This window comes from Daucus carota, chromosome 3, assembly GCF_001625215.2.
Source record: "Daucus carota subsp. sativus chromosome 3, DH1 v3.0, whole genome shotgun sequence".
In the NCBI taxonomy this organism is placed as follows: Eukaryota; Viridiplantae; Streptophyta; class Magnoliopsida; order Apiales; family Apiaceae; genus Daucus; species Daucus carota.
Window position 1 is genome coordinate 7635806 of NC_030383.2, and position 23394 is coordinate 7659199.

Here is a 23394-nt window from a genome sequence, read left to right on the forward strand (position 1 = left end):
TCCCGGAACAAAAGCTAGCATTCTCAGTTTTTTACAAATACTTCTGGTTTTTTGCACAAACTGATCAGGAAAAACAGAAACCGATTTTTTTTTATCAAAAGAAGCAAGAAGCTTCGTTGCCCAAACGGGAACAAAAACTAGCACTATCTGTTTTTTCATATAAACGGATCAAAAAAATAGAAGTCGGTTTTTGACAAAAAAGTCAAAATCTTTGTTACCCAAACAGACGCAAAAACTAGCTTTATCAGCTTCCTATAAATTATTCTGACTTTTTACAAATGTTTGCCAAACAGATGTTAAATAACAACTCTAAGAGGTCGTTTGGTTGAAGGGTATCTGGAATCAAGTATGAGTTTTGTTCATTCCAAACTCACACCTGCTGTTTGGTTGCAAAAATTAAAATTTCAAACCCATACCTCAAACCTCCAAGGTATGAGTTTTTGATACCCAAGGGAGGAGGTGGATATGAGATGGAGGGCATGTGAATCAATTTCATTTTTGATTTTTTGTCATTATTTCAGTAATTAGATATTAATTTTTAATACAATAATAATCAATGATGCAAAAAATATATAATAATAATATTTTTTTAATTTTTAATTAATAATATAAATTTTTAAAATTTTGAAATATATTGATTTCAGGACCCAACCAAACACCTGATATCAGATATAATACCTTAAACTCATACGATTTCTCATTCCAACCTCATACCACTCGGCGAATCGGAGTAAAACAACTTTTTATTTACCTATTTTTAACTAAAATAGGATTTGTCCTGGTAGATGCTTAAAGCACATTCTTGAGCTAAATTATTATATACCGAGAATCAAGAGGATAGTAGTACTCCCTCCGTCTCATTTTAGTTGTCACATTTGGGTTTGTACCGGTCAAATTGACCAAAGTTCGATTGAAATTTATTAATATTTTATCAAGTGAAAAAATTTAAGAAATATGTCACCGGAAATAATTTTTAATCTACTCTAAGATATAATTTTTAGTTTTTTAAAATAATGAAAAAGTGAATCAAAATTTTTGATCAAAAATTAATCAATTTAACCAACAAAAATAGAAATGTGACAACTAAAATGAGACAGAGAGAGTATGTATAGTATCTAAGTATGTACCTTCACGTAAACATATGCTATGTCCAAGGGACCATGGAGTTGACTCGGGATGCACCGAATATTAATATTAATAGAAAAGTAGGTGTTATATTTTTCAGCGCATTTAATTAAAATACAGTTAACAGAGACTTGCCTGTCGCCATTTTGTCCTAAGAAGCAGCAAGTTGTACAAGTCTGTACCAAGTTGAAGCAGCTGTCTTGCTCAAATATCATAACTAAAACCAAATCCAGGTTGTTATCTTTGCCCCCAGCTGGTCCATTCTCTGCACTCCCTCCCAATTACACTTAAGACTCGACTGCTCAACTTGCTCTTTCCGTGTTTTTGTTTGGTGCCTACTTTTATTAGCGCCCCCTGTTTTCGATTTTAATCGGATCCCCTGTTTTCGATTTTTGTCGGAGAGGAAGTCGAGTCGTGCAAGAATAAGAGAAATTAACTGCAATTGACAAAAGTATTTTGCAAATCCTGTAAACACCAACTTGACGTATCACAGAGTATTATCTCTGTCTATCAAGTTGCGTGCTAAAACCAATTCCAGGTTGTTCTCCTCGCCATCGCTCTCATGGCTCAAATGTGCATTACAAGTTCCAAGATGAACAACATTAAAGTGAAAAAAAGTGGAGTTACAAGAAAATACTCTCTCTGTTTTTTATTATTTGACGCTTTGAGTTTTGTCACACGTTTTTAAATCTTTTGACCGGGTAGTTAAAAATATTATTTTTTAAACTTTTTTTCTGAATAAAAATATATAATCAAAATTTTAATTCACAATTGAATTGTTAGTAAACTGTTCCTGCATATGCTGTTATAGTATATTTATTAATGGCTTGATTTGAGAAATCCAGGGTGAACCATTTGACTTCCCATCTTATACATAAATCTAGATTACAGTTGTTTCTTGTAAATTTGCTGATAACTACTACATGCTGAATACACAGACCTGTAAGTTATTATATGTATAACTTCCTTGCCCTAACTGGCTTGCTACGGAAAATTTAATTAATAATTAGAATTGCTGCTTCAGCTTCTCTTAGGCTCTGCATCCTGGTTCTGACACTGTTCAAGTATCATATTGCATTTGTTCATGATGCGTGCATCCAGAAGCCCGTGATTCCACAGTTTGATCATGAATAGTCTCCAACACCTGCTATAATAATGTTAGATACTAGAAATCCTGTTTAATGTTGAAACTAATACTTTTTGCTTTAAATTATATTGAAGTGTAGCTAAATTACTTCGAAATAACTAAAACAGAAGAAAATTACAAGTTTGAAGACTCTAAAAGCATCTCCAAAGCATATAACTCTTTGTATTATCTAATACTCCCCCTGTTTTTAAATAAATGACGTTTCACTTTTTGGCACACATTTTAAAATGCATTGGCCTCATAGTTAGAATTATCATTTTTCAAAATTTTTTTTGGTGAATTTAAGTATAAGTTTAATACTTTTATTCAGAAAAAAATTTAAAAAATAATTATTATATGCTCGTAGAATTGTGTGCAAAAAGTCAAGCATCATCTATTTGAAAACAGAGGGAGTGTATAGCATAGAACCAAGTTAAAAACAATAACACCATCAACCAGGTCATCTTAATTACCACAAGAATTCATGGTAATTGATGTAATAGCTTTTTCCAAGATGAAGGAAAATCGTTAAAGATGTATGATGACTGCTGGATTCTCCGGAAACCTTGAACTTATTTCTTTGCAAAGTCTAAATTCCTTTGCACTTTTTCGTTTTCCAAGGCAGTAATTCTAATATTCCTGATCATTGAAAATAATTTCATAGAGTATCTTTTATGATCACATAGTTTGTTTGAGGGATTACCTATTTGTCCCATGGATAAACTATAACGAAACGAAGTTTAGTCCCTCAAATAACTCACAAACTAAACAACAAATGGACCAATAATCAAGGGATATAAATGGTCACCTGAAATACTGAGGTCTTAACTTCAAGTTCTAGCTAGGGCATAAAGGTTGATTATTGCCTGAGAATTGAGATAGGTTCCTAATGATCAACTCTTCATGTCCAAGGCGGCTTTCAAGTTGGCCATCTGACAATATGATCAAATATCCTAGGATACCCCAAAATATTAACCCAATGACATGCTTTCCAACACATTAAGTGTGGGGTTAAGAAGATTTTTCTTGCAAAATTGCAGGGTATCCACACAAGTTACATTCTGGGTCTATCAATTGTATGGCTCTTGTGGTGCAATATATAATGATCAATCAGATGTTCCAACAGGTTTAGAGGGGCTATGCTTAGGGCCTGCCAAATTGTATGCCTCTTGTAGTTCAATATATAATTGATCAATCAGATACTCTATCAGGTTGGACATTCACAAAAGCTTGAGATAACCTAACCAGTCCCTCAATATGACAAGCACTGTATCGTTACGAATGATCTTTTCATAAAAATTCAAACAGTTCTTCGCCTCCCTTCTCACCCAGAACAAAAGAATATTTTCCACACTAAGATACAATAATAAAAAAAAAAGAATCAGTACATGCTATCGGCAGAAACAGCATCAGCTAACCAAATTTGGAAAGTCCAGAAGGTATCAAATTGTAGTATGTTAGGTATAATATATTAATTGGCCAATTATCATCAAATTAGACTAACTAAATTGGAAAGTCCAGAAGGTATCAAAATTGTTGTATGTTAGGGATAATATATTAATTGGCCAATTATCACCGAATTAGATATTGAAGAAAAGAGGTACAGCCACAATGCACAAATGAGGTCTTTATAGGTGGTTCCATCTAATGCAACATTGTTAAAAGAATAAATTAACCATATTACCTAAGTACAGCTGGTGCCTGAACTAGGTCCCGCCCATGGAAGTTCGAAAATGCTTCGCAAGCCCAAGAAATATGGCCATCTGCCACAACCCTGACATAGATTTGATGAAATTTTGTGAGATAGCAAATATATATATATATAGAGAGAGTCTCATACTACTACAAACTTCCTTATTCTACAAGCTAAAAACCCAGCTGGAATATCATTAAATTCTACGGTAAATATCACTAAATTCTACATCTCCTCCACCTCCACAATCACCTCTACCACCGCCACCACCACCTCCTTCACCACGACCTCAGCCACCGCCACCTCTACTGCCGCGCACCATCTCAACCCCCACCTTTGTCATACCTCCACCATCTCAACCCCATCTCTACCATACCTCCACCTCTGCCATCTCTGTCGCCCCCACGAGGGTGGCAATTTCTGGTAACGGGTCATGTTCGTGTCAGCAATCGGGTCGATTTCGGTTCAAGCTAAAATCACTTAAAATTGAAGTTATTAGAAATGAAATTCTAATTTCAGGTCATTTCGGGTCAATCGGGTGATTTTCGGGTCACTTTCGGGTTTTGTCTCAGTAAATCGGGTTGCGGACTGGGTCGGGTTTCGGATCGTGTCTGATATTGCCACCCCTGGCCCACCTCCTCTTCCGTGGCCCGCCCCCTCCATTCCCCTGCCCTTTCATGTCCACCAGATACTATCTCCACCATCAACATAACCACCAGCATCGATAACAAGCATAGATCTGGAGATTTTCACTAATTTCTGGAGATTTTCACCAATTTTTGTAACACAAATCACTAATTTCTAAAGTAAATATCACTAAATTGTACTAGTTTTTAGTTTTTATTTAAGGGTTGGTTTTTAGTTTATCACTAGCCTACACACACACACACACACACACACACATATAGGTACAAAATCAGTGCACAAAGAACCTGGGGATGGCAAAAAGTATGTAGTAATGTCTGGGGTATGTATAACTTATTTAAAATTCTAAAAAAATTAGATAAAAGATAAATTTTGATTAGATTTTTCACCTTTGCTTTCTCACAAAAGAATTCCAAAGATGCATCATATCCTTCTCATCATCGGTAACATCCACGAAATCATCAAGCATCTGCTAATTAACAGTGCATTAATACGGATTGACATAACTACAGCCGACGATAATGTTTAGAGCATACACAACAAGGTTATTACAGTGGTGCTTATATTAGATTAAGGTGATGGTAAACATTTAAAAGATGTAATATACTATCCACAATCGCTAGTCATTTGGATCAATTTCCTTAGCTAAGCTTTCACTTCATAAATATACTATCCACTATTGCTAGTCATTTAGATCAATTTCCATAGCTAAGCTTTCACTTCAGAACTCAAAACCAATCATATATTCTATAAAAGTATAAACAACATCAAGAATTCATTATGATATTTTTTTTAATTGTTCTGATTTTTCTGAAGTACAAACCAACGAGATATAAATTATTATGTATAACTGCAAGTGAATGACAAATACTATTTCATAACCATATGTGTCAGTTTATAATCAAATTATTAGTTGCATGATATTGTTTATTATATACTAAATCAGATAAGTAACAATCAGTTACTAAGAAATTATATGTTCCTAATATATTACTTTAAAATCACTAATCAGATACCTAGTTGATTACAATTCGGAACCATTAGTAGGTTATCTGAAAAAGGGCAGTGGCACAAAGGAAAGGGTGTTTGAATAATAAGTTATGAACACCCTAAAGTATTGGTAATAGAAGTCTGGATATTATTCTTTCAAACCTTAGTTAAAATTAATTTAAGACATAACAGGTGTTGGTGATGGTTTACCCTCCAGCAGACATAACCTGACAATTTAAAGTAATTAAAAACGAAAATACGAAAGTTCGTCAATATTTGCACAAACTATGACACCTAACAAGGCACTAGGTTATATTATGCACTTCTAAATAATCTTAGTATTGTGGATGTTCAAACATACCCTTCGATCTTCAAAATCTGCAACATCATCATCGACTTCATCCTCACTGTCACGATCTGATAATACTTGCTCCAACTCCATTGGCTACATGCATAACGAGTAAAACTTCTAATATTTAATATTGTTGTAGTTACTGGTTTCGTAATTCTAAAAGTTCCATATCATGATATCACAAACACAAGGGACATCAAAAAGATAGTAGCCTGAATATCAGAGGAAGCATCACAAAGAAATTGCAAAGTTGAAAGTTAACAGCAAGAGTAAAGCTTGCAGATGCTGTTTGGTACATCCAAATGATTCATGAGATAATGCTTTGACTTGTCTCAATTTGCAATGATAACCATTGATGTTATTCGGCATATTGTTATTATTCAACATGACAACATAGACTTGATCATTTGACAAAAAAGAATGTATAGAGAATTTTATCATCAATGGCAAAAAAGTCTATACAATGCTAGTAATAGAATTTAAGATTATCAGTCTTAATACATACCTAGGAAAGTAGAGGACTCTATTAATTGAGAATATAGAACATATTATCTTTGCATTATTTTAATAGTTAACTCGGATACAGTATGTTATAACTTATAAATGGTGCAATCTAATTCGTATATCAAGAAATTAAATTGTTACTCAAACCCTCCAAAAGAGCTGCACAACTGCACAGGTCATCTAATGTAGTAATAAATCCAAACATGTGCACAGAAAAAAGGGAAAGCAATTTATAATAGAACAATAGGACAGTACCTGGGCACGATGCGAGTGGAAAAACTGTCTCTTCTGCAGTAGTGTTCGACTGAAAAGTAAAACAAATACATCCCACATCGTTATGATATCAAAAATATCATCTGCAGTCTTATTTGCAGAAAGATTATTACTTCAAACGGATAAATGACCAGTTAGCAACTCATTAATATCACCTCAGAAAACATTTAGCGTACAATAATATTCACTCATCTAACAGAACTTTACTATTTCAATTCTTTTTCTAGAATGCCACCCAAGTGGACCACGACAGGAAGATCCAAGCCTCAAATCCAATCAGAGTGGAGAAAGCTTGTTAGCGAAAATGAAATCTATAAACAGTAGAAAAGCCATAGACCAGCTTTTGCCAAGAAAAGAAAAAAGATCTTGCAAGTCTCAAATCAAAATAAGTTTTTGAAGTTTGTTTAAAATAATTAACAATGTGAAATGCAAAGATTTAGTGTCAACGATAGCAGCACCAAAATCTGGATGATATTCTAACCTCTTTGAACATACAAATTTTATATGTAAGTGACAGCCTTCAAAGAAAAGGAACAAGAAATATGACATCAGGTTCGATGGTCAAATCATGACCCTGTACATTACGAATATCCATACAAATCAATATCAAAGTCACCAGTTACAAACATGATATTTTGCTAGGTGCCACCTTTAGTTCATAAATTACTTTGTGTATTCTTATAGATTATTCATGGAGAAAATTAATTGTTTCTAATTAGTTTAATATAGTAGAAACATGCTAATTAGGAATATCCAGATCTTTGGTAACAGTGTTAAAAAGATTTATTCCACAATATTATCTTGAGAGTAGTCATTAATAGTTTACCTAGTTTTCAGTTCATAGTATTTCTATATAAACTCTAATAGTGCTCAGTATTAATGAGAGATAGTGTCTTGCGTAACGTTAGGTTATAATGCTATTAGCCTACAACCATTTTGGATGCAGGGGACCATCCAGCTTATTTTGTAGCTACTACTGAATTAACCAAGATACCTAGCATATCCTGCTCACCGTTGAATCTTATCATCAAGTGTGTTTCAAAGACATAGTAAAAATATAAAAGAGGTAGAGAAATAGCTTAACATACTTCCTAAGATCAGAACTCTCAAGTGATAACTTCCGTGTCTTCGCAAATTGTAGCATGGAAGGAGGTGAAGTGTTGCTTATGGAAACTGACTGAATGCATTCTGGATCTGGGTACAAGTGAGCTGAGGCACAAGCACTAGAACATCCTGTTGCATTTGCACTAGATGTATTGTATTCCATACAGTCAACAACGCCTGCAAACATAAGAACATGCTAATAACATCGAAATAATCTTATCAATTTCGTATAAGAAAAAGGAAGGGAAAGTACAAGAAAGGTCAGAGTCGCTATTCTTTTTAACTTCAGATTAGATTTGGCTTAGGTCAGATGACCTGGTGCATGTAACCACAATTTCACATATTAACCAGGCCAACCTGATTGAATGCCAATATAAGCACAACTCTACAACTCAATTTAATGTGTACACAGGTACAGATCACTTTTAGTTAGCCTGTGATGGTTTGTCAAACAACACAGATCATAGAGAGACCCAATGGGTTTCGGGCTAGGCTCTTAAATCCAAGAACAGCGACAAAGTGCTCAAGTGCACTTGTTACCCGGGCATCTACACTTTTTTTTTGTCAGGCCGGGGCATCTACACTTAACGTAAACTAATGTGAATATTTAGGTGTACATACATATACAGAAATACAGAGTATGACATATCTAAAGACTTGACTACAAATGACAGCAAACATGTATAAACAAAATTTAGAACAACCACAACAATTGCCTGCAAAAAACAGAATTGGAGGAACTCAAGAAAATAATACCATCGTTTTCCTCCCTACTTCCATGAAGTGCTGCTGGTGAATCAGAATCTAGGAAGAAGGGATGGACGTGCTTTGCATACTGATGTAAGCTCTTTGGTTCTCTGCGCCTTAGGGGCTTATAACTACATATATAATAACTGATAATGTTAACTCATTGACATTTAGATCACACTACCACAACGCCAGTAAATAAATTTACATTACATAAACTATTCAATGCTAATTAACTACTTACCAAAAGATAAACGTATTCCGCTTAGGATCTAGGCCGTCACCGTTAATCTGGAAGGAAAATCAAAAAAGCAAGTTTTCAGGACATATCACACCTTGAACCACTAAGGGGAAAGAATCATATCACCCTCCGAATTAAAAGATAATAAATAACATGTCATCATCCAAACAGAGCATAAATATACTGTAAGCAGATAAGCGTATATGCAGAAACATCAAGCAAGATTAAATAAATCCTGAATCATATAAGCAAGTACACTTGTACAGTTGATAAACAGGATATGAAGTCAATTATTGATATTTGAGGTCAAACTTTACTATGAACCCCCTATATAATGATAGTGATTCTTACCTCAGATATCCATTTATCAGTATCAAAAGATATAAACACGATTTGATACTCTTCATCTACCTGCCCAATGTGAACGGACTGGATTATAAAACAAGCACATCAGACAACTATCGAAATGTTATTACAATTTCTTCAATATACCAACCCAGAATTCAAAGCTAAACAGATCATGAGAAGAGGGTAAGTGATGTCTTAGACCCTGAAAAGCGAATCAAAACACAAGTAAGAGTCGCTCAATACCCCAATTCTTCACATTTTTATGTAATAGAATTTAAGGGTTACCTTAAAGCTTGCACATTTGACCAAGCAAAATGGACATGAAAAATCTTCAGTTACTGTAAAATGACAGATTTGAGTAAGGTAATGATAGAGACGAGTATGACTACATGAAAGCGTCTGGGAAGTAAATCCAAATGAAACGAAATCAACCAGTTCTGTATTACTAAATATATAAATTCTACATATCAAAAACTCAGAGTCACAAGCTATAAGCAGGTTCAGTGAACAATCACAAAAATAATAAAATCAACTTATAAGTCAAGAAATGAAGGGCATTTTGTCTTGTTTACAGGTTTCCTGCAGTATTACCAGACAATTGTTATTCCAGCAGATAACTACCAGATATAAAGTTAGACGTATGTGTAACTAAATACGAAGAAGCAGAATAACTGGCACCACGAAGGATAAATTGTAATGTCTCATATTAGAATTCAGTACAAACAGCTTGTTGAACTGGTAATGGGGGAGATAGTATAATTGCAATTGGGTTTACATGAGCTAATTATAAAAGTGTGGTGATCAGTGAATGGACATTCATGTATCAGTATAAGAATGCCCTCAAGAGTCAAGACACCAAGATACTTCCAGCATCAAAGCAAATGCTTCCTGCTGTTCTGTCCATGCAATTAAATAAACTCTCAACTCTTGAGACTGAAGACATTTTCCCTCCCATTGTTGCCTGGGTAAAATATGTCTCCTATGCCTTGGGTATTATTTAACAAATTGCTTATCTAATGGAAGAATATGAACTTCATATCTATGATAATCACTGATAAGATTTAATTAAGTTGGGCTTTTACTAATGTCAAGCATTACCAACTACACATCTTCAAGTCCAAAACAATTAAAAATTTGCTCGATATAACATTGCTTCACTCAAGACATTCTTAATCTAGGACATGCATACTCACGCTTCTTGTTAAGAAGTAGCACTAGGTATGTCTTCAATCATCATCATGCCATAGGCACACCAGGCCACCACGACATCATGGTACTTTAGCAAGCATAGGGAAGATTGTTGTTCATTCGTTTAAAAGATGGCACTTTTTGTAACAAATAAAGCAATAAAGCAGGATTTATAGGCCACTCATAAATATCTATCACCAAACTTCTGCTCTAGATTCACACAACTTTTGCTCTGAATTTTCCGACATATCACAGATTTGCTTCTTTATAGAAACCATCTATTCATAAGTATGTATAGAAACCAGCTAATGAGAGATTGATATACCTTCAATTTTATGCAATTTATTGTTATAGTACCGGTAGCTGAATATAACATTTCCACTCCTTAACCTAGACAAGAGAGACCGCTGAAAATTAATTATTCACTACATCAACGTGAAAATAATAGTAATACAAGTAGAGGCACTTAATGCTGGCATATCAAGCACAAAACAGCATGGATTTTCATTTTAATATAAGTCTTTATAAATCTGAAATTATTTGACTGCTCAGTGGCACCAAAAATCAAACGGAAACATGTCAGCTAAAAATACTATAAAAATAAGAATTCATATATATTACAGAGCACCAAAGTAGTAGTTGACTAAATGATGACAATAACAATAAATGAACAAGTCAATAAAATATTAAATGTATACAAAACAGAATATTAAAGTACAAGACATAGAACCATCACCTAAGACCATTAGGAGTTTTTTCTCTTGCCCCGACTTCCTTTACTGAAATGTAGACCGGCAGTTGCAGGGGTGTGCTCTACAATTTAATTATAATTACTACCTTATATGTATACACAAGAAAATAATACAGAAAATTCAGTTATAAATTAGAGTTCTAATTCAGAACAGAGATAGAGCTTACAGCGTCTCCAGAACTCGAGAAATTCTGAAATGAGATGCACAACTTTTTATCAACGAAACTTGGCTGTGAAGCAGGAAAAGGATTAGAAACTAGGATAATTCTTTTTCTAAAATGAAGAAAGAAAAATTCAGTAACAAGTACGATGGAAACTCCTAATATCAACCAATTTCATTTAATACAAAGATTTTGCTGAAATGTAGGTCTGCAAACATAAATTTTTAATGACTTTATTCCATATTTCTATTAATGAGATTTTTTGCCTTGACACATGACTCATGCTACCATATATCATGATTTCCTCAAGATATATCGTTCCATCAAAGAAACTTAAGTAATAAAGTCAAATAAAGGAATTCCTTTAATGAAAGTTGACAACAGATAAACCTTGTTAAAAGCAAGAACACGTCATTAACTTTGCTCCCTCCATCCCACTATAACCCCCTTGTGTAGATTAAAAACTAAAAATCTATTTTTCAGAATTAACTACCACTCATCCAGAACAGGGTCCAAAAGTGTTGAAAGGTTCAAAGGTGTAAAATGTAGATGAAGATGATAAAAAAAAAAAAGAGACAATAAATCTTGCTCCACAGAAAACATGTAGAAACTTAAAAGAAATATATTATCAGATTCATAAGCAAGATACTTATCAATTAATAAATTTGTAGTATAATAAGATGTTACAACTGTTCAAACAAAGATTTGAAACATCAGCACCATGCAAAAATCATAAAAAACAAATAACTAATCCTAACTGATATCCCCCCAGTCTTTCGTGTTAAATTCAACTCTGTAACTGTTCAGTTCAATTTTTAATTTCAATATAGAATAAGTAGATATTAATTAGTAAGAAAACCAAACACTGGCTTCTTAAAAGGTACTACTAGAAAGAGGGGCAACATTTTATATGCATTAAAGAAGGTAACTAGGGAAACTTAATTTTTACTTGACGTGTAATTAAATTAGACATTTTTTATTAGCCATGTGGGCTTCCATACAAAGTAAAAAAGCTACAAATTTAAACCTGACAGTACCACCTCATCTGCATCCCTTTTTCGAGATATCTTATTCATCTGCAACACTTCTCTTTGAACGAACTTTTGCACATCTAACTGGTCTAAATTATTTGGACATAAACTATTTGATATATATATATATATATATATATATATATATATCTTCAAACTCTTACTAGTTTTGAAACACTACGTCTTTGAACCGTTTTCTTTTTAAGAAATGAGATGTCATATTTATGAATCTCACTCGCTCATTATGAAGCACTTCATAAAAATAATTTAAAATCAACACCCTACGCGCACAGGAGAGTAACCTGGGTACTAAAAACCTTTGGCAGAGGAAATATCCCCTTTTTATTTGTACTGTACTGGTAATATGTGTGTGAAGGACCTCACAGTCATTAGCTATCACTACATGTCATATGTGAGATACTAGAATTTAAACCAATCATATATATGAAAAACTTTTAGCATTACTTGGCAAAAAAAAAACTTTTAGCATTTGTGAAATGATAGAAAATACATTATTTGGCAGAGGAAGAATCCCCCTTTTATTTGTACTGTACTGGTAATATGTATGTGAAGGACCTCACGGTCATTAACTATCACTACATGTCATATGTGAGATACTAGAATTTATAACAATCATATATTCGAAAAACTTTTAGCATTACTTGGCAAAAAAAAAAACTTTTGACATTTGTGAAATGATAGAAAATACATTATTACAGTTCCCAGATGACCATGTCATTAGAAACCATAACATAATGGTTAGAAGATGTAAAATATTAATCAAAAAAATTAAAAGTACAAAGTGTTTGGTAACAAAATCATGTCATGGTGCTAGGATATACCTTCACAATACAAGATTTCATGTCCACAGTTGTAAAAAGTTCAACTCTTTCTCCTAAAGCCAAGCTGGGGGACTCCTCCCATGACAAATGTAACATCTCCAGAGAGATCTTTCCGACCAGGCCAGAACCTCCGGTATATACTGTATGACACAAGCAACTTAAATAATAAGATAAAAATAAAAAGTAATTCTGCCTGCACTACACACACCATCGTAAAAATGTATATGCCACGAATAGGTAGCATTTATAAATAAGACTAGCAGATAGTATTTATAATTTGGCCATTTATGAATTATGATGCCTTTCTGTTGAGAACCATTTAAGGTATGGTGAGCATATCAAGGAGGAGACTGATTAAGAACATTTAAGCATTTGTTCATGGGTTCAGAATCACTCATTGTCAAAAAGACCGACATATGGCCTTTCTTCAACCTCTTGACAAAATAACACTATTACAGCAAATTGAGCAGGGGACAACACCTAAAACTTGGCATGAAAACTGACCAGTCTTATGAGGAATCTTTGCTGGCTATATTTGACCATCCATGGTATTTTGGAGACAATTGTGTTCTATTTTTATTACATAAGTGTTGTCATTTAGCCAATAAATAAATATTGTCTCTTGGCAATCCGCCAAACATCGCTTTAACTTTACCAGAACAAACTTACTCGAAAAAACATACAATCAGGAATCAGGATCAAGTCGTCAAAGGCACACTCAACTCTAACTTTTAAGGAATCCCTCCCCGCTTATCAATCCCAGATTCTTTCTGTATACACTACAAACCTATCCTCTATGGCATTTGGTATTAAAAGTTCCATGTTTGTACTTATTGTGCTAATTATTGACCCAATGTCAACAGGCAACACATTACTAACTAGAACTTGGTTTCTCCCATATTGTAAAGGAAACTTTGTTCCTATATCTGCCTCTTGTTCAAGTAGGACTCAAATACTTCGAAGTCTCAAACATACTGAATCTGGACAGATGCATGTTAAGGAAACAGGAATCTTCACTATAAACAACATACAGGGAAGGTCAATTAACTATGAATGCAGGTGCTTTAATTAGAACAATAACTTTCAAGAGATATACTACCTAGCATATACTATTTCTGCAATGAGAGAGGTCCTCGTATTACACTAACTTTATGCGGTTTTGTATTTCAAATTGATTAGTACCGACTACCGATCAATTCACTGAAATAATCAAGTACCAATGAGAGCTCATCTTACAAGGATATAATGTCTAACCTGCAGTCTCTGTCAAATCATCTTGAGATTCAAGACTTGAACTTTCGGCTGAAAAAAGTATTGAAACATATTAAACATAAATAGGGTGAACAACAGAAACTGGTATAATCCTTTGAAATTAATGTTATATGTCCTGTTCCATACCACAGCTGATGAACAAGATGCAAATTTTTCCAGAATCAATCTCCACTGACAACTTATTCATCTCAGGAAGAATAAATTTTACTCTAGATTGATTCACCTCATTCATTCCCGTATAGCTGGTCAATACACACACCTTACTGAATTGATAAACTGCAGAATTCTGTGTTTAAATACTATATCAGACACATGTAATGCAGCAACTTTGAAAAACAAAGTAGATTTTAGTGGTTTTATCAGCAATTCAATTTAACCTCTGCATTGCTACTCATTGGCCTTGCCAGCAGTATGTGCATGGGAAACGGAATTTGAGTTTTCGTTCTGTCGTCTACCGTTCCTGAAAGATATACTGTCATTTGAATTCTACAAAACGAGAAAATGGAACAAGTTAGTGGAATGTATGTCCAAAGTTAGTAAAATGTATGTCCACAGTATATATGCATGTTCATGCCAGCATCCTGAAAAATATGCATTCAACCACAAGTCAAAAGTCAAACCAAATTCACATGATTAAAACTTACAGCATTTAATATTGAATAGTATTCTTATGGCATAAATCCACAAGTACTGATCGCTTTATTCCATCAGTTATTTGCAGATGGAGATATATGGTTCATTAATTAGTAATTGGCATTTGTTAGTTAGCTTTAGACATCTGCTACTATCTCAGTAATAAAATAAGTAGTCGACCCTCATTCCGCAAAGCTAGGCAGCTCTCTTTTTCCACAGGTTCAAAATGATTGGAATATTTGAGTAAGCAGACAAACTATAATGCTACTATATCTTCCACGAAACTTGAAATAAGGTGAACTGTAGTTTATTCATAGTAATAAAAATCTCTTACCTAGATTAAGGCATTTGTTTGTTTTGTTCCTCACAACTACTAAGCAGACATTAAGTGTTTTCAAATATGTAACTATTTTGATGTAGTTGTAATTTTGTGATGGACTGCACCAACACTTATTACCTTTCATGATCTTCCTTTTTTAGTCAAAAATAAAATAGTTGATAGAAGTTGGGACAGAAAAACGGCAGAGACATAATACTTTTGCCACCTCACATCTACAATACGGAGACACGCTAAAATAAACTTAAATAATGGCAAAAGAAATTTCCACAAATTTTATTTTATGCAAGGACACTATTATATTCAAGTCAAAACACTTACTTTTTATTGGTCTTCACCTGTTGCTTGTAACGTAAGCACCGTTGAAGAATAAATGGCTGCTTAGGAGATAAATATATTAGAGTTATACTATGAGAAGAGGCTAAAAATGATATAAAATAAAACATGTTTTGACTACATCTCTAGTTACACAAAATTGTAATATCAATAAATCCAATGGACTGTCAGGCTATCTCCATACCCACGGCTTAAGAGAAAATCATGAAATTCTACCATATATGTTGAAAACTATGAAAAAAACAGTTTACATAAAGGCTTAATATTCATAGGATGTCCAATATGATGACAGTTTCTCAATATCTGTTTAAAAGCATTCGTAATCACAAAATCGTTGTTCTCTTTGTAAAACCGAAGAAGTAATGAGTATCTTAAAAAATATTGCAAATGCGAACTAAGATATAAATGCACCACTGATGGCTAATAGCGTATATGACATGCCGCTAAATTCTTTCCAAACATCTACATATCATTTTTATATGTGATATGCAAGGGAAAGACAAAAGGTTTTTTCAAAACAGAAACCGATACTCATTATGTATTATTATGTGACTTCAAACATTGTCATAAATGCTTCTGGAAGCATTTATGCTTTCAGTGCACCATAGAAAACGGTAGAAGATGCATTAAAAGCTTTTACATGGTCACAAAAGTGTCCTTGCTCATAAAACGCAAATGCATTATCATCAAATATTACATATTTACCAACACACAGAATATTGATCTCAATTTAAAAAATACTAATAAGAGAAAAGAATGTAAGTAAACATAAGTGTAATGAATTGTCACCCTATCAACTGCACGTCGCTGTAAGATATTGTACAGCTCTACAGGCTTGCAATAAATTGAAAAGCTCTGTTCAGCTGCAATTCGATCTTCCTCGGACAAATGCACATGAGAACCGTCATGATACATTTGATCTACACCTCTAGGGTGACTGCAATTGTTCATAATGTAAAATGAGATTAAGCCTTTCTTCTTCATTATGCTCTAGGCCAAGATACTTATTATATCATTACTGAGATAAAAATATTGATATTACACAAAGATTAAGAATAGGTGCATATTTTTACCATCTTTCTTGTACTCCAGGTACTGTAGTATTAATATAATATAAGTTGAAGCCAGAAATAAATGTTTCAAGTGAGAACGAAGATAACTTTACATAAAACTTGGCAAAAAAAAAGGATATAATTTTACACATAGATTTTATATTAAAAAAATAATAATAATCACTAAAAAGTCAAAGAATAAGCTGTGAGATTTGTAGAAAATCAGTGGAGCTTAAATGAAAACATTAAAATCCTCCACTACATGTGACAGTTCAACTCAAAAGAAGGTAAAGGATCCTTTGAACAAGTAACACTTCATGTTCCTCCTGCACTGCTGTAGCTAAAAATAACAATGCATAATTGTTATAGTTATTGTTGATTATTATTGCTTAATGATAACTTATTAGCTCAGTTTGGCTTGCTTGGGGGATTAATTAATGAAATGAGTGATGTGCCAGAAATTAAGCTCAGGTTGGGATCTCAATGCAGGTGGGCATGAGTCCTGGACCTGACAAAAATCACACAAAAAACTGTAACTTACTAAAAAAACATGTAGTTGCTGAAATGAGAGAGGACATACAGAGGGTCATTGGAGAGAGGTATGCCTGGCATTCTTTTTAAACAAGGTCAGCAGGTAAAACCTATTCAACCCTTTCCCAAAAAAGTCGCCAAGGCTGCAAAATAAAAACAATTGTAATATTTTTTTTCCCAAATTTTCCATTTCTTTTAAGGATGATGGTAAAGCAAATGAAATAAGATGAATTATGCAAAACAAGGAAAAGTAATATTACTTTGTTTTTAGCTTTGTGTAATTTCCAAGGGATAAAAATAATTGTACACAGGCTATTTGAAATATTCTACTTATGGTTGTAAAATGAGGGATTTGTTTACTGTATTTCAAAGTGTTGGTTAATTAGAGTAGTTTCGTACTTCTGCTGACGATCTAGAGAGCAAGTCAAGTAGATGTCACAGTTTAATTCATTACACAAATTAAGATTTTTCTCTTGGTAAGCATTGCAAGCCATACAAATTTAGTAGTCCTTAAGAGATTCAGAAATTCTTATGTTTTTATGTTATACTGTACGTCAGTTTTCTATAATCATGTCATGCATCTAATCATAATCTTGAAATAATTTAAAACAATATATGTGAGCATTTTATACTAGTTAAAAATTTACCCAAATCATTAACCTAAATAAGATCTACTACCTTTTTTACTCTTGCTTAAAAAATAATGTGCGGTTATAGTATCTATGCATATTCATCAATAACCTAAATAACATGAAAGTATGTCGCTTACAAACATCTAATTATATTGTCTGCTATGTTGTGTGTTGTTTTAAATGCATGCTTTCTTGCCAAAACCATCCACAACAATTGTTAGGTTTTGACAACTTTTGCTTATTCTCAAGAAAAAAAAAACGAGAGCTCCATTGATTTTCAAATATTTTTATAAATATGGAAAGATGGATTCGTACATCACACACTCTTATCCCTAGTGCGATCAGTACATGATGAAAATGTTTGGTTTATTTCACAAAATTATAGAGCTACACTGGGCAAAACCCGTACGGGATTTTTGGAACTTAAATTCAAAGTCAAGTTTCAACCCTGACATTTTTACCAACAAATGGCAAGTAATCTTCCTTGTGCCGTGCACCTAATTTCAACAGGAAGTCGGGAACCTAATGAGTCAATCCACCTACATGACCTGCTTTTACTAGCTAAATAGGGAGATACTCTCCTCCATGTTGAGGTATAAACTATTTATGTTGTGCTCTAACTGAAACATGAATCAGATGTTGGAGGTCAATCTAGTTTTGGCCCCCACTATGGCAGCCTTCCAAATTTAACTTGAGCAAATATCAGTATAAAATATGCTTATCTATTTCATAAAGGATACCCCTCTTCTTGGTAATAAGAGGCACTTTCAAAGACCAATGGGGAATCAGGTTCGTGCATATTTATGTTTCTTTTAATTAACCTATACCAAAACCAATTATCTCAGCCATTTAAAATTCTTCTCGTCCCCCTAGTAAATAGCTCACAGTTTTGAACTAGGTTAGCCAACGACCATGACATGAATTTAACAGTAAAATCAATCACCAACTTTTACAAGTGCCAAAAACATAGAGTATAAATGATTACATCTGCACAAATTGCACAAACAGTACACACCGACTAAAAAGATTAATTAGAAAACACAGTCGCTCAAGTTAACAAAAAATATCAAACAGACACGCACATGATATATGTTCTTTTACAAAAACAAACAATTCATCTTGAACATTTCACAGCATTGCCAAAACCCGCAGATGCTCGATAAAATGTAAAATGACAATGCAAGTCCAATTGCAGCATCCTCTTCACTTTTTTCAATAAACACTCGTTACCAGTAATAAACACAATTCCGATAGATAAACAACAAATAATTACCGTATTCCCAAATTCACCAGCTATATGAACCATCGGAAATAATTACAGTATTCCCAAATTCAACAAATAATTACAGTATTCCCAAATTCACCAGCTATATAAAATCACGCAAAAGCAAGCTAAGAAATCACCTCAAATCAATAAAAGAATCCACAAAAACAGTAATTCACATCGCAATTTATAAAATTAAAAGCCGAAAACACAAAAAATCGTCAGTGTGTGTGCGAGAGAGAATAGCGAAAAACCTGAATAATCGTAAAAAGAAGTATATAGATACAAAAGTTGTGTGTATATACAAGTATCGGAGTAGGTACCTGATCGTGAGAAAGAGGTCGATTGTTGTGCTCTCCGACGACGGCTTTTATTTTCCTAGGGTCTTCCTTTTTTTATTTTATAGATTTTTAGCAAATTTATAGATTTCTTCCGTTTCTAAATAATACCAAAGCCTGTTCAAATATTTTAAGCGAAATATCATAATTTAAATTCTCATAAACTTTTTACTAAGTATTTGATTAGGATATTATTAAATTCTTAAAATCTATTGGTATCTTCTTTTATGAATTTCATACTGTTTTTATACTCGTCAAAATCTCTAATACAATTTTAACTATTTTTGAAAAAGTATATCTAAATTTATTAGAATATATATCCAATTAATAATTTTATTAACTATGTAACTTAAAATTCGATTATAAAATCCATAATTTCTTGAGGATTTTAAAAATATCATAAATTCCAATTAAAATACATCCCTTAAAAATTTATATGATATAATTAAAATCAAAATATTAAAATTGTTTATTTTTCTTATTTTCGAACATATCAGTTGTATATTCTTTATAACATACTTAAATATTTTTATTTTCACTCTCTTTATTTTCGTATTGAATACTTTGATTTTGTCATTAATAAATGAATATGTATAGGTAGGGATGAGCGGAAACCGAACCGAAACCGAACCAAAAACCGCAAAAACCGTGTGAAACCGTACCAAATAAAAACCAAACCGAATAAAAACCGCACCGATATTTTGGTTTTGGTTTTGGTTTCCAAAATTTTTAAAACCGAATACAAAACGAACCGAACCGCAATAATATTTTATAATTATATAGTAAAATATAATATATAAAATATATAATTATGTATATTCACAATTAATCTAATAAGTGAAATCTAATACATGTTTGTGAGTTATTTATCATGTATGAACTTATAAAATCTTGCTGAGAGCCTATGGTTATTAAACTACTACTAAGATGTATACTCCCTCCGTCCCAACTGGTTGTATGCAAATGGTTGGAACACGGAGACCAAGAAAAAGTGAAAAAAATGAGTAAAGTTAGATGAAAAGTAGGTAAAGTGGTGAGACTCATTTATTTTTAGTTATAGATTTGAAATAGTGGAGGAAAATAGTGGGTGTAATAGTGTTTTTATTATTATAGAATGGAGATAGTGGAAGAAAGTAGTGGGTGTAATAGTGTTTTATATTATAAAAAGTTATTATTTTGGGAATGTATACAAATGATGGGACATCCCAAAAAGTAAACTGTATACAATTGACCGGGACGGAGGGAGTAACTTTTATTTTCCAGAGTCTGATACTATGGAGAAGGTATACTGCTTCTTACAATTCTATTTCACAAGCAATTAACCATCTGTACAGAATCAATGTTATAAAAGTTGTATTATTAGAACTGGAGTTCAGTGTAGGGGTCTGTAATTCAAATTGATATATGATAAATGTATGAGTTACTGCTATGTCCAGGGGAAAGCATTGTGGAGTATAAAATTAATAGCTTGCAAAGATGTTAAGCTTTTCCATATTTCAATTATATTGTTATTTTTGACGTATTACTTATTAATTTATGAAAGACCTAGCATTCGAGAATTTCTCGGATTCTTCGCGGTTTGAAAACCGAACCGCACCATATAAAACCGAAACCGCTTATTTTATAAACCGAACCGCACCGATGTTATTTGGTGCGTTTTCGATTTTCAATTTTAGAAACCGCACCTCATGGTTCCGGTTGCGATTTTAGGTGCAAACCGCACCATGCACATCTCTATGTATAGGAAAGTAGAAGGGAGAGAGGTTATGACGTTACATACGTGTTCTGATTTAAATAAATTAGTTACCAATATACCATTTGATTGGAAAATGAAATAAGATTGCCTAAAATTTATTTAGACGGTGTGCGGGCACAATGTTGTAGACGAAAGATGGTTCAGGAACTGTTAGCAATGACAGATATAGCTGGGAAATTAAGAGGTCGTATATAATATTTTGGAATGATGATTAATTTATTTATCAATTTTTCAATACCAAAATAATAACACAGGAACAAAATTATAATATCTATATTATGCAATTTTTTTTACCATTAAACAACATAAATAAGTCATGTTCATGTGATTAGAAAGTTCAATACCAAAATGATAGTACAGAAAACAAAATTTTAATATCTATATTATCGTTTGATTGTCTTCACGCATTATGTGGAAGCTGGGTGACATTGCCTAAAATATATTTATATCGTGTGTGGGCATGTAAGGCTGTAGAGGGCAAGGGCAAAGTGATCTTACTTACAAATGAGGAAGCTCGCCAGTGGAGAGATGCATTCTCAAACTGATCAAATGATCCGAAGCAGGGAGTGTACAGAATTCAAAAAAGTTTAAACAAGAACTTGCGATGTAAGTGAAGAGGTCGTATGAGTTCACTAATAGATCTGCAGTGAAATTATTGTTAGGTGTGGCTCATGAATTATACAAAGTTAAAGTGAAGGTGAAGAACAATAGCCATCCACGTCTTCACATTCAAATTGCCTTTCTTTTGGATCCCCAAGACATACAAACTACTTTACCGATGCAGTTAAATTAACCTTTAAATTTTTTGGGAAGAGGTTGAGTTTAGTTTGTTTCAGCTTTTCATTAATTTTAAACAATAACTTGAATGAATGTGAAGAGGTCGTCTTGGTTCACAAACGAAGTTACTAGTGCCTAAAAAATTATACAAAATTAAAGTGCAGGCGAAAAACAGTAGCCATCCACTCCATGTCTTCACGTTCAAATCGTATTTCTTTTGGATCCTCAAGACATCCCCGTTGATATCAATTTAAATATATAAAATTAAGAATAAAAATTTAAGAGGATCAACTAACCATTGTTGCCTCTATCAGGATTCGCTTCCGTTTGAAGTAAAGAGATTTATTCTGAAATTCATCAAATGATCCGAACTAAGAATATAGAGAATTTAGAAAAATGTTTTGAAGACCTTTTTACGGTAAATTATAAAAACTCGTGATATATGAGAATGTCAAACATAACATATATCAAAGATACTCAACCCAAAACCCAAATTATTATACCGATGCAGTCAAATTAACCTCCATATTTCTTTTTAAATATTAGCTTTTCATCAAGTTTAAAAAATAATTTTCGAAGAAGGTGAAGAGGTCCTCTTGGTTCACAAATAGGCCCGCGATGAAGTTATTACTAGATGTGGTTCAAAAATTATACAAAGTTAAATTGCAGGTGAAAAAGAGTAGTCATCCACGTCTTCACATTCAAATCGTATTTTTTTTGTATTCTTAAGACATCCTCGTTGATGATCCCAAAAGTAATTACTTCTCAAACACTGATTTGAAATTTTGAAGAAGATTGGAGAAACAAATGTTATGATTTTCCACATTATTTATTTACTCGAATCGGTTTTTGGAAATTGGATAAGTAAATATTATTGAATTAAATGTATGTTGACAACCCTTCTTGGTTATGTTTCGGGTTTGATTACAATTAATACTAGCCTTTAACCTGTGTGAACCACGACGGGTATATAGTTCGTAATTTATTTTTATAATTTATATTTTAATATCATTTTATTATTATTTTAATACCAATGAATTTTATTTTAATTTAATTATATTAACCAACCGATTATATTTTTTCATGAAAATTTAGTTTTTACAATTTATTATTTATTTATAAATATTTTTTAATATTAATATGTGATAATTTATTATTTAATTAATTTCAAATCAAACTTTTTTATATTTGGTATATCTTTATATGTATGGAAAAAGATATTGTCGTGTAACACGTTAGAGTTACAAAAGGTTGCGTAATGGTTCGTGTTTTTATTGATATAAAACGTATTAGAGTTAAAAAGAGTTATATGAAGATTGGTGTTATATGAAGAGTTATAATTAAA

At 32.8% G+C, this 23394-nt stretch overlaps 1 protein-coding gene across 1 annotated transcript; it reads right to left on the minus strand.

Annotated features, from left to right (window-relative positions):
- Window positions 1-1925: 1925 nt before the first annotated feature.
- On the minus strand, window positions 1926-19608 carry LOC108215425 (polycomb group protein EMBRYONIC FLOWER 2). The gene is made up of 22 exons (XM_017387926.2): window positions 19502-19608; window positions 17332-17425; window positions 16489-16636; window positions 15685-15740; window positions 14771-14879; window positions 14520-14679; window positions 14376-14423; window positions 13122-13261; window positions 11255-11317; window positions 11073-11149; window positions 10662-10726; window positions 9434-9486; window positions 9297-9350; window positions 9152-9211; window positions 8804-8850; window positions 8569-8690; window positions 7797-7989; window positions 6691-6739; window positions 5941-6024; window positions 4979-5058; window positions 3936-4025; window positions 1926-2269 (listed from the first exon to the last, which is right to left on the minus strand). Exons 2-22 carry the CDS (start codon window positions 17361-17363, stop codon window positions 2146-2148), a joined length of 1854 nt encoding a protein of 617 aa, XP_017243415.1. The 5' UTR covers window positions 17364-17425; window positions 19502-19608; the 3' UTR covers window positions 1926-2145.
- Between the last annotated feature and the right edge of the window lie 3786 nt (window positions 19609-23394).